Below are 12782 nucleotides of genomic sequence, written 5' to 3'. Positions count from 1 at the left end.
TTAAAGAAGTTCCCAGCTTTCAAAATTTTACCCAAGTAACTGAGTCAGAGTGTGCACCCACTCTGCTATCATCACTTGGCTCATGCCTTAACACAATCTCCCACAGACACCTGAAGCCTGGCTGAATGAAGCAAATAGAAATTTTACCTGCATGAATGATCCATCCTCATTGCATTCTGGGATGAAGACTGCTTCCTGGGGCTTCTTTGCCTGTTCCAGTGCTTGAGCCCTCTCTAATCGACACTTGCTTTGGCCAGCATCTACAAAGAGAAAAGCAAAACTCACTTACATTGCAATTTGGCCTCTCCAAAAGCTACCAGATGACCCATGCATCTGCAAGGGAAAAACCCCCAAAACAAATAAATATAAAGCAGAAAACTCCCACACATTCATACAGTAGATATGGAGTTACCACTCATGAGCTTAAAGACGAATATGAACCTAGATAATCAAACTACAAGCCAGTTAATTAAGAGCTGTCTAATTTCCTAGTCAATAGTTTTTATGGTCATCTAAAGATTCTGGAAGCTTCTTTCAACCAGCACTGGAGCACAATGTCCACACAATGAAAGGCCATTAATACTAACAGCCTGAAACTGGATGGCTGAGTATAAACCAAATAATTCAGGCTGAGCAGTGAGCTATGCGGAAAAGAAGTGGTGACCCCCTCTTCTCTGAGCAACTCTCCCAGGAAAATATTAAAATAGCCAGTCATCCATATGAACTTCCACCTTTGTGTGGTTCAGATGAGGCAGGTATGCCACTTCCTGTGCTTTCCTGAAACTCAGCTTTTACCTCTAGTCCCAGAGCTTACAGCCAGGTGTGCATTACAACTTTCTCATACCAGTTACTCACTTTGGAGACAAGAAAAAAACTTGCTGTGCAAGCAGAGTTTGAAGGGGTTAAGATCTCAGTTCTTATTTCAGATGATGGCAAAGTGTAGCATGACCTTAACCCCCTCTAGGCTGAGCTCACTGCTACAGAGTATACCCAGATATGTCTAAGTCTAATTAATGACTGATGAGTCAAAAGAGGAAAGTTCTGCTCTTCAGAGATCCAGACTGACTTGGTGTTTACATTTAAAAACATCAGGTCTAACAATACTGCTGTTCAGTCTAGAAAGAAAATGAAAACAGTGAACACCTGTTTCCATGGCACTCTGACACCAGAACTAGCACCTTCTTTCTTCTCCCATGAATCCACTCACTGAAGATTTTCAGTACAGAAAACTTCAAGCAGCACCATACAGAGTGAACAAGTTTCAATCTCCATTGTACCAGGCATGCAAATCATATTGGTTAACAAAAAATTACACTGGATCCCTGAAGATCACATTCTGTTTCATACATCACATGAACTTTGACAACAGAATCACTAATACCAACATTAAATTACAAAGTCAGTCTGGATTCTTAGAGCAAATGAATTCACATTCTGTGGCAATAGAAGTAACTTCCATCTAGGCATCTCTAGACACAGAAATCAATGACAATGTTGTAAATAGTTTTGATAAAGACAGACCAAAGCTTTCAGGCTGAGTATTTTATTTATACAACTGATGACTCAAGAGATTAAGTTTCCAGTTTGCCAACACAGTTTCATTTTAAACATATCACATTACTTCCCAGGAAGGATTTCACAAGGCTTCTGAAAGTATGAAAATCAAACCACTCTCTGGAAAAAGAATGATTCATAGCAATAGTATACAGTACAGATGCCAGCTGCTTAGGCACTGGGTTAGAAAGCAACAGTACTTGTTTCAATTCTGCCAATGACCACTAAGTGATTACAAGTTGGTCACCTCACCCCTCTGTGACCTCGTGTCACTTCTGATCCTCTGTCTCTTATCCTTAGACTAATTTGTTTGTTGGGTGTTTGCACAATACCAAAGCACATGGAGCTTTGATCTCAGGTGGGCCCATTATGCACCTGTATAAAGAATGAAATTGTTACAGAATAAAAAAGATTTGAATAAAATTTACATTGTTGGGGTTTTTTCCTAGTTATCAATAAGCTTTGACATGGAATTTCCTTTTCACCTGCTTGCCAGCATGACCAGACGATCAGACTTGTTTGCATATCTCCAGTGGAGGACAGTCCTCCCAACTGATCCTTCCAAACATGTGCTCACTCCTTCAGCTGAAAAGGAAGCACTGGCAATGCTTTTAACTGGAACACCTATAATCTGCATATCTCCTGTTCAAGCTTAAGAGTCTAATCCTGCTTGGCATGACAGAGGACATTACTACAAAAACAGATGGCTTGCCTGCACTTTGTTTCATAGCCGCTTGACTGAAAACACTTTTAACTTCGGCATCACAGGAGACAACTAAGTAGGAAAAAAAAATCAGCATAGATAAGGGAGATGTGCACTTGCAAGGAAAAAAAAACAGGTGTGAATTTCTTATGTGACAATCAAAGCACAAGTTCCCAAATGAAAGTGTTTTCTAGTCCCTATATATGAGGACACAAGACTGCAGACAGTAATTTCTGGTTCCTCTCCTGAACATAAAACAGAAGCATAAAGCACTTCAACATAGCATCTGCTTTAGTGCTGGCACACTCACACCCACACAATTGAAACTGGATGCCTCAGCACAGAGCTGGTAGAAACAAACATTTTACAATATCCCCTGCAGAACAAATACATGAGAAGCCCAGGCAGAAGGGAAAGTAACCCAGATCTTTGTCCAGTTTGTCTAATGAACAAAGAAACATGCACAAGATCAAGCCCTCACTTTAAGAAGATAATATAAACACTGCTAAGGCTACCACGTCCCTCCCGGCAATTTTAACTGGCCGTTATAGATTGAACTCTCTACTCCCACCCAGCAGAGCACACCACTACACCACGGTGTTCGAGAGCTCATCCTTGTTGCAGCATCTTTTGCACTTCATTTATTGGCTCAAGTGGTGACTCTTCAGAAATTGCTGCTGAAGTACAGAGAAGATAGAGTTTTTCTCCTGTTCATGAACACTCAGGACTGATTACTTCTCCCATCCTTCCTCATTGATTTCCAAAGGTCATACCAGTCCTTTTACAGCCTTGATTTGGAACAAACACCTACATACCATGCTGGGTGGAAAGGTCCATGCATATTGCTATCTTTTTTGTCAGTCTTCCACAGATCAGTTCCAGTAAAAACAGTGCCTTTAAGATCAACATTTACCAGATTGTTTTTAAAAGGACTGTCAATCCTTCTCTTCCTCACTCCACAGGCTGGTATTTTTATAATGTTTGCATCAACATGTGATTTCAGTGGGATGACTTCACCTTGCTATTTTTGCTTTGTTAATTAGAAAATGTAAGGTATTACATAAGTGCCAAGTGTTTAAAAAGTAGCTGTCAAATAGCTCACCCCAAATAAGATGCATTACAAATTTTACTAAAGCCTGATCTTATGATTGCAGGTTCATATACACTATTCTGCATTTTGATTGCTTACCCAAATGTTTCAGCACTTTCTTCCCTGTTTTTAGAAATGTTCTCTGGAATATCAAACACCATGTTTATAAACCAGAATGGCATTAATGCATTCCAGTTTCATGGTTCAAGCAGCCTAAATTGGACACTTTTCCCTCCATCACATTAGGTGAAAAATTAAAACAGCGTAACTTCTTTTGAAAGTAGATCTGCTTTATTTTACTTTAAATATCTTCAAACTTGGGACAGATTTACTGTAGCTCAGAAAGCTGCCTTTTAAAGAAAACTAATTCTCAAGCTGGCAGCTGGCAACCAGAAGATTGTTAACTACAAGTGATGTTTTTGACATCCCTGGCCTAATCAGCACAATGCAGGTGCACATAATTTTGGATTTTGCAATGAAATTGGCTACCATGGCTGATCTTATCCATGAATAGTTTATTCAAACAAGACCACCGTGTCCCTCATAATATACACACTGCACTCCTGAACAGGCTCCAAGAATTCCAGCATCCTCCCTTCAACAGGCAGAGGCAGTATTGTCACCACACAACATCATAGTATAAAGACCCAAGCTTTCCTAATACACAAAGTAAAACATCTCCAGGATTCACATAACACTAGCAGCAAATCAATAGAATGCAACCACCAAAATCTATTAAAGCTACTTAATTTTAATTATCCTATGTTTGTATCCAAAGTTTAAATAGCAAAAATTGATCCAAGCAGCTTTTTAACTATTTCAGTTCCATTAGGTACTCACATACAGGCCAGATCTCCACCAGACATGAAGCAGTTCAGCTGCACTAAAATCAGCAGATTCATACCTATTTACTCAATTATCTGTGCATTTGCATACAGGCAAAAATAGATCCCAGCAAACTACAAAAACATGCCTATCTATTGTACAGGATATCAATCATTATTCACTCTCCTCATGGTTTTCCTCTTCATTTGGGTACAGGAGGTTACTCCTTCTCAGATGCAGGACCCAATACTCTGTTGAATTTCAGTAAGGTTCCATTCTCCTCATCCCTCCAACCCTCAGATCTTTCTGAAGAGTTCCGCAGCCCTCCCAGCTTTGAATTATCAACAAACTTGCTGAAGAGGAATCTGTCCCTTCATCCAAGTCACCGATGAACAAGTTAAATGATAATGGACCCGATATTGAACCTTGTAGGACACCACTAGTGACAGGCCTCCAACCACACCTGTCCCACTGTCCCACCTGTCCCCAATGCCCTGAGACCTGTCATTCACACAACTCTCAAACCACTTCACTGTCCACATGTCCAGTCTGCACTCCCTGAGCTTTCCTGTGAGCAGATCATGGGAGAGAGTGTCAAAAGGCTTCCTGAAGTCCAGGTGAAAACACCCACTACTCTTCCCTCATCTATCCAGCCAGTTGTCCCACCATAGAAGGCAATCTGGTTGATTAAGCATGACTTCCCCATCCACACAGACTGCTTCTGATCACCTACTTGTCTTCTTTTCACATCAATATACTTTGTTCCTTTTTTGATATCTACATTGCATTTTTACTCCAGAGCTCCCTAATTTATTCAGAACATGCTTAGATTTGCAAAGTGATTGAAAGCGACATTTTAGGTTTTACTAACTGCTGCCAAGGAAGGACATTCTTATTCACAGTCAAGGGAGAATAAAGCAAGTTTGAAGACAAAACATGGATCTAGTGAGCAGACAAAGTGGTTTCAAAATATCATCTCCTGTCCAGCAAAAATAGTAGGTAGAGAAGATTATCTTCAAATAACCCATCAGTCAGAAGACCTGCCTTTCTAGCACATTAGCCAAAAGCTGTGTTCATTTCCTGTGTCCCAGGAGAAAGGCTGAAGGTCCTGTTACAATCTACACCAGAAACTTACAGATAGGTACACCCTACACAGCGACGTGTGATCTAAGAACAAAATCTGTGCCAGCAGACTTATTAATCTAATTAATAAATCTAACGAGAACTTTTAGAACACTCCCACATTGTAATTAAATAAGCCAAAGAAGTTCCTAGAAATCAACTAGTTAACACAGAACTTAAATGTGTTCTAAGGCACAGATAGATACCAATAAGACAATCTTATTGTCTTACATACCAGTAAGACACTGCATAAATGACTCTTGGCAAGCTGTCAAGATTAATAAGTATTTGTCCTCCACCCCTGTGAAGTTTTGAGGTATAACTCTGATTTAACATCAGATATTATGATGCCTCCTGAGAAAAGACCCAGGTAGCATTGCTTGGCTGTGTATTTTAGACACAGCTATAGCATCTGGATCTATTCCCTAGAATCTCATCAGTGACGCTCCATTTGTCAGGGATGCCATAATTTGATCATTTTAAGCTACTCCTGACTTTTAACCCTTTGTGATGTGTGGGGGTTTGGAGGGAATTCAGATAATTTAGCACTGAAGGAATTTCATTGAAAAGCACATGAGGAAGCTAGTAACAAACAAGAGCTGAATAAGGGTTATAGCTTCCAAAGGGCTGGCAAGATTTCATCTTTAAAGGTCCTTAGTTTCTTGAGAGAGAACAGAGCATTAAGTTGAATCAAAAAGGTTCTGTTCTCACTATGGAAACCATTCTGTTTTCCTTGGCACAAGCACAGTTCAAGTCATCAGCATATACACTGGAAGCCTATGGTAATCTGGGCTGCAGAACTATGCCTTGCTGTCCACAATATACTTTCTCTTTTACTTATTTTAGTCGCCTGTTTTTTTCCCCCCTTCAGAGAGTGAAGTGCAAGTTAAAACTTCTCATTCCAAAAGGATAAGTTCTTGGGTACAGCATCTGTCACAACTGCATATGTGACTGAGCTCAATGGCCCAAGGGATGCCAGTTTCATGTGAGGTCTTCTGCAGAGCATCTGTCATGCAGGAGAAGTGAAGGCTGTTCAGGGCATACCCAGTGTCCTGCTGCAGTACAAGGTGCTCAGACACTGTCAGCAATACCTTCCTTTTTTGCAAGTACCCAATACAGACCTGGCCAACAGCCTGTAGCTCAGCACAGCTGTCTCACAACTGCCCGGATTTGCCAACAACTGTGATCTTTATGCACTAAAGGTCACATTCCTTATGCAGCTAGAAAAACAAAGTACCCTTCAAGAGCAGCATGTATGGAAATCACCAGCTAGGTTAAATTTGCATGTGATAGTTGAAAGAATATTCCTACCTCACAGGGATTGGCAGGAGTGTCAGTGGGTTAAAAGCAAGACTTGCAGTTTACAAACACTCTTAGGTTGTTAGGTACTGTATAGTACCACAGGGTAAGAGGAAAAAGGAAAGGAGAGTGTAATTTAGCTTCAACTAAGCATTTCAGTTGCATCAGAGAGCAGAAAAAGTGTACTTTACCTGTGCCCAAGACAAAAAAGTTTCAGCTACTTCTTTGGGACTCTGGAATCACAACATGCAGTAGAGACCATGTAGTTTGGGAAGCAAATTTTGTCAACTTCCAGAAACAGACAGTTTAGTATATGGATGTACTGCATTTCAGATCTCATGTTTTAAGCAACTGAACAGTGCCAGTTAATATGCCAAAATCAGCGGCTTGAGCTGCTATCTAAGACACCCTGCTCAAGGGATGAAAGCAAACACAGGACTCTCGCCATACTGCTTATTATTATGATACTCAAAAATGCATCACTTGCACGAACAATCCAAGTGCTTCTTAAGATCTGCAAAGAAATATTCTGGGTTTCCAGTTTTTAGAAAGAAGCCTGATTCAAAGGCATCTTCTATGCTATGGGAGAAGCTGCCATAAATCAACCCAGCAGCAGTGAAAAACAAACAAACAAACAAAAATCATAGAAGTAAATTTTTTCCATTGAGAAACCGTTTAAAAGAGATCAATATTTGAAGTCAGGCTCATAATTCACCTAAACCATAAAGTCTGTTAATACACTGAAAAGGGATTCCCATTTTATATCAAGTAATTCTAACAAAGGTAATTTTTTACTGTAGTAAAAAAGGCTTTATAAACAAATGCCAGGCTTAAATGAATTATTTTTATTCTGTCACATGGATTTTAATGAGTTTCTTCTGTCACTTTAATCCACTGCCAAAAACACCTGTGCCATCTGCCCTCTGAGCTAATTGTGCTCTCAGAAAATGGACTCCACTTAATTTTTCACTTCATTGCAAATGCAAACCATTTGTGTGACAAGATACCCATAGTACTTTAACAAATTTCAACTTCATCTTTAGACTATGCCAAAGAGCTGAATTGAGAGACAGTATTTACACTTCTAAGTATATAGGTAACAGCAAACGGGAAAAAAGAGCATGTAAAGCCTTGCTTGCACTGTCTTCTTAATTAGCTCAGCACAGAAAGGCTGTGTATGTCTGAAAAGAGACTAGACATCTAGTGTGCATCATATTCTTCCCCACTCCAAATTCCTGTCAGTCAAAGGGTCAAAGGTGTCTTGATTCCTCATCAGCACAGGTAGCAAGGAAGAAGTCTGCTATCAGGATTTGGTTTTGTACTTCCACAGGGCCAGTAGTTTCTCTCTGCAGACATATATTTCAGCCCTTTTTCAGGGGCTGTGGCTGTGATGTCTGTGGCTCCTTTGCCTTCTTTCATTGATAATTCAGTCAGCTCATACTCTACTGCCTAAACTGAGACTCAGACACCCACGCTTGCAGGAATGCACAATTCCAAATCAGATGACTCTCAGAGCATGGTACTAAACTCAAAGGTCTAAGGATTCTGTCTCTGACAAGGTAGGCCTCCCGTTCCTCCTCTCAGAGGCATGTGAAACCCACCTACCTTTGCAGCGGCCGCGGTGTGTGACGCTCAGGCTCGGCTCGCGACACTTGGCTCTCTGGTAGTCGCACATGGATTCGTAGGTTCTGCCGTCAGAGGCACACAGCGGCTTGGACTGGGACCTGGAGCAATGCAGGTTACACTGCGGGTCTCTGTCACGGTCGCTGATTAAAAACTGAAGGAAGTGAGAAAAGGAGGGAGGAAAAAAACAGTGGTTTTGTTGTGTTTCCCAAAACAACTGAGCATGGTGTATTTTTTTCTTTATGACAATAACAATATGACTATAATGCATTTTAAGCTGCCTAACAAAGCTGACTTTGCCTGAAGGGAACTTTAAATGAAACACGTACATCTTTAAAAAAATTAAACAGTCTTTGCCATTCCATTCTCTTTAATAAAATGGAAACATTACTCACTCTGCCTCACCGCTAAAAAAGTAAGATGTGCAAAGCCAAACACAACCCACACGGGAAGGGCAATACTGAGTCACGACAGCCTAGCTTGCCCAGTGCTGTGCCACAAACAGTATCTGGTACTAGACAATTTTAGTCAGAGACACAAAAAATTTATTACCAAAGACAGAGGAATACAAATAAACTATCAAGATTGGCCTTGGTAGTTGAATCATGCATGTGACCAGTTTTATATCACCAGTGATGTTTTTGAAAGCACTGTTTATATCATCTGTAAATACCACCTGCAAGAGCATAGCTGCACACTCCTAAAGTCACCTTTTGTTCCATCCTGATGGCACCCAGCACAGCTGGCAACTGCATTCCATGCATCCCACAGTCTAATTGCACACTAAGTGAAAATCTATTTCCTTTCAGAAGTTTGAATTTATATCATCTTTCTGCATACTTCTTCTTCCTGAGCATTCCATTATGATCAAGCCCATTTTGTACAAATATGGCATTCCTTATCAGCCTTCTGTAGTTCTAATAATCTCAATCTTCAAATTTCTCACCCAGACCACTTCTCTCCATATCATGATCACTACTGTTTCCCTTGGTATTCTGCCTTATTTTTGGTGATGGGGAAACCCATAATGCACATGAGTCCCCATCTTCTATTTGTTCCCTGCAAATCCCAACATCTGGGAGTAGTTTATTGCTGTACCCTCAACTCTACTCTAGGCTGCCTATAGGGACACCCAGGTCTCTTTCCCAAGTTCATATTGTTTTCCTGAGGATCCAAACTGACGGTCATCTTTCCATAACTACTTGCAGAAATTTTTGGCAAGTCATGATAGTAGCAGTCTTTTTCTCTTCCCGTACTACTCCACTTAGTGGTTTGTCAGACTTTTAATTATTACCCAAACCCAATCACCTGCTCACAGGAAGATTTCAGAGGACTTTTCAAACAAGTTCCATGAGGATTAAGCAAAGAAAAGGCAAGTCAAACCTGCCTTGCACTTCCATCGCTACCTCCCATTTCTACAGCCTCTTGCAAGCCTGGGGGCACCAGAGCTGCTCTCTAACACAGTGATATCCCAGCTCGCTGTCAAAGCAGTTCTGAGCTCAGCAGTTCAGAGCTGGCTGGCAAATGGGTACTGACTGACACCCTGTCTGTATGCACAAAGCCACAGCTCTCCAAGTGTGTTGATAGCTGGATGCCTTACAGGGAAGTGTGAGTCACTGCCATAATCACCTTGGTGTTACAGTTTCCTACAAAGCTGTCTACTCTATGCTTTGAGGTTAAAGCTGTTGAAAAAACATTGCCTGAAGCCTAGTTTAGGTTGGTTTTTAACCACTCACAGAACATGCATCTCTGAAATTTGGTTGTTGGTGGGTTTTTTCATTACAAAAAAATCTTTTCTCCCCAGTTAAATAAAAAACAATTAAGAACTTTCATATTTTCATACTGTACTGCTGGATCTTCTGAAGACTAATGCCTTACTAAACCCCCTATTAAAAATGACAGCTGGGAAAAGCAAGCAAATTTTACTTTTGGTAGGGCAAACTTTTTTTAAAATCTCATCTGTCACAGACTTGACATATTTGTTACAGCACAGTGTTTTTGAAATGTTTTTGTTCCTTTTCTGCAACACATTCTATAACCTGGCAACACCTGCTCCAAATGGGAAATTGGAAAATTTAAACCTGAAGGCAATTTTAAATTGTTTATAGAGACTTGGACTAGACTATAAAAACACTGTAAAACTGGACCAGATTTTTTTTCTTTTCAGTGGTTGGACTATCACAGCTTAACTTGGAATTGCTCTGGCTACAGTAATGTCTTTCTGTCACCCCCAAAATGCAAAGATCAGTAGTGACTCTAAGCATACAGCCAAAAGCAACAGACTGAAGATGCTGAAGCCTCCTCCCAGCATGTGATGTCAGACACTGACAGACTTGCAAGGCTTTTCAGGTTTCCGTATGTATAAACAAACTTTCAAAGCAGAGCTACCTGACAGCATGGTGTACATGCAGCAATTAAATATTCAGTTCAACACAGGAGCCATTCTGGTTTAGAAGGAACACACAGATCTCTCCTATTTATCACGACTGGAGACTTGAGCTACTAGCATGAAACTTTTTGCAAATTCTTTGTCAGAAGCTGAGTTCCACAGGTATGAGCTATCCAGAGGTTTGACAAAAACTCTAGAATACTGGTTCTCAGCATCAAATCATATTACCAACTTACTGAAAGTCATCTTGTATCATGACAACTCACTTAAGCCTTCTGCAGCCTGTACCAAAATACTTAGTATAGAGGGGGCTTATACATCAAGAACATCCCTTCTTTATTCTAAAGAATAAAAAGTTGTTTTCAAGGCTGACAAACCTAAGGCTGTAGAAGAGTTTTCCTCAGGTGCCTCCTTGCAGACAGAGAAACAACTTGACATTGATTAATTATGGGGGCCTGAGGAAACATGCAGAGCACCCCAATGCAGTCTGTGAAGTTCTTGCCTACCCAAATTAAGCCAAGAACCATGTTATTAGAAAAAAAAAATAATTTAAAAAAAAAAAATCAAAAGCCTTTTTAGCATATGTAATTTGGATTACAGTAGGGCGCCCACACAGCATGTTCGGTGCTTTCCAGACACTAAAGATGCCACACCTGCCTTGCCAAAAAGTTTATGGTTTACGTAGTTGCACAAGATGGTGCTTGTTTTGTTCAGGTAGATTTTAACTGTGTAAGTCTGCATTAAATTCAAGAAAGATTCAGGATCCCACCTGTCTGATCAGAACTCTTCTCACGCAAGCAAACTGTGCTGCCAGAAAGGCCAGCAGTATCTCCAGGAGATCCAAAGAGCTTCAAAAACTCCCCCCCCCTAAGAGCAAGGTGCCTGCTCCACTGTAGCTCACAGCCCATATCTTTGCTCAGCAGCCCTGACACCCATCAGGTATAAAATGGTCATTCTTTGTCCCTTTTCTAGCCGGTAAGCATTCATGCTACAGAAGTGATGGTCAATACAGAGCACTCACAGACATTTAATATACTAAATGTTTTGAGAGTACATCCCCTCCCACCCAGCACAAAAAGTCTTCCTTTAGCATTTTGCCAGTCTCAGAGCATGACCTCCTCTGTAAGCAACCTCAGCTGCACGAAGAAAAAGAATGGATGAATGCTAAAGCGTGTCTACCATGGTTGTCATGCCCTTGGCTCTGTAATTTTAACAGCTAGGACCACAATCCATATGTAGTCAGTTTTATTTTATAATTCCTACTTTGAGGAAGCAGGCACTGCTTTCCCAAGGGCACAGCTCTGCTCCGGAAGAGTGCCTTGGTTACTGCTGGAGATACTGCTGATCTAGGCTGAGGGCTGTGAGCAATGTGCCCTAATATCTGGTACCCACCCTCCCCAGACACAGCCAAGACAGGAATGTGATTGTCTGGTCCTTCCAGAGGAAGAGCAGCAAGGTAAATATTCTGCCTTTAATGCCAAATGTCCTGTGATGACCTTCAAAGCTCAAATCAAAGCTTGATGTCCCAATAGCTCCAGGATGCATACACAAACAGACTTTGCAAACAACAGAATCACTACTCACAGAGCAGCGCTTGGTGCTCTACACACAGACACACAATGCAAGCAAACCTGGACTCAGGGAAAAAGCAGACCTGCAAACATGTGCAGCACCAGCAGGTTTCCAAGCTTCATCTAGAAAGAAGAGGAAAATAATTATCTTAGCTCTGAAATTTCTCAAAGCATCTTTTTGATTTCTGTGCTCCCATTTGTTTCAGAACAGGCTTCATCCAAAGCAAACGTGATTGGAGACGGCTTATCAGTTCTTTATCTCCTCTCTTCTCCTTCACAAAAAGAAAGCTATTAAAAGTAGAACTAAAAGGAAAACAAACAAATCACCACAAACACAAAACCCCAGCTAAAAAAGAAAAACAAAAAACAAACAAAAAATCCCCAAACAAACTCCCTTCCAAAACTAGAAGGAATAATCTATTTTACAGGAAAAAGTTAAAATTGACCAGATTGCAAATGGGATCTGTTGAATATAGACTCAATACTAAGATAAGTAACACTCGTATTAAGCAATAGTATCTGTATTTATGTAACATTTATTTACACTAAGAGAGTCTGCAAAGTGCCTATTCCAGCCAGTTTGAGTCCCTGCCCTAAAGAGTTTCC

At 40.6% G+C, this 12782-nt stretch overlaps 1 protein-coding gene across 1 annotated transcript in view; it reads right to left on the bottom strand.

The window, feature by feature from the left end:
• Window positions 1-12782, bottom strand: part of SMOC1 (SPARC related modular calcium binding 1) — a gene marked incomplete at its 5' end in the record, with an annotated part of 130680 nt that overhangs the window by 80635 nt on the left and 37263 nt on the right. Inside the window, 2 exons of the mRNA XM_083862605.1 lie at window positions 148-260; window positions 8199-8370. Of these exons, the coding sequence (XP_083718731.1) occupies window positions 148-260; window positions 8199-8370 (285 nt within the window). The remainder of the gene's footprint in view (window positions 1-147; window positions 261-8198; window positions 8371-12782) is intronic.

Source organism: Zosterops lateralis, assembly GCF_965231275.1.
Source record: "Zosterops lateralis genome assembly, chromosome: 6".
Classification (NCBI taxonomy): Eukaryota; Metazoa; Chordata; class Aves; order Passeriformes; family Zosteropidae; genus Zosterops; species Zosterops lateralis.
This window is presented reverse-complemented; position numbering and strand designations above follow the sequence as displayed.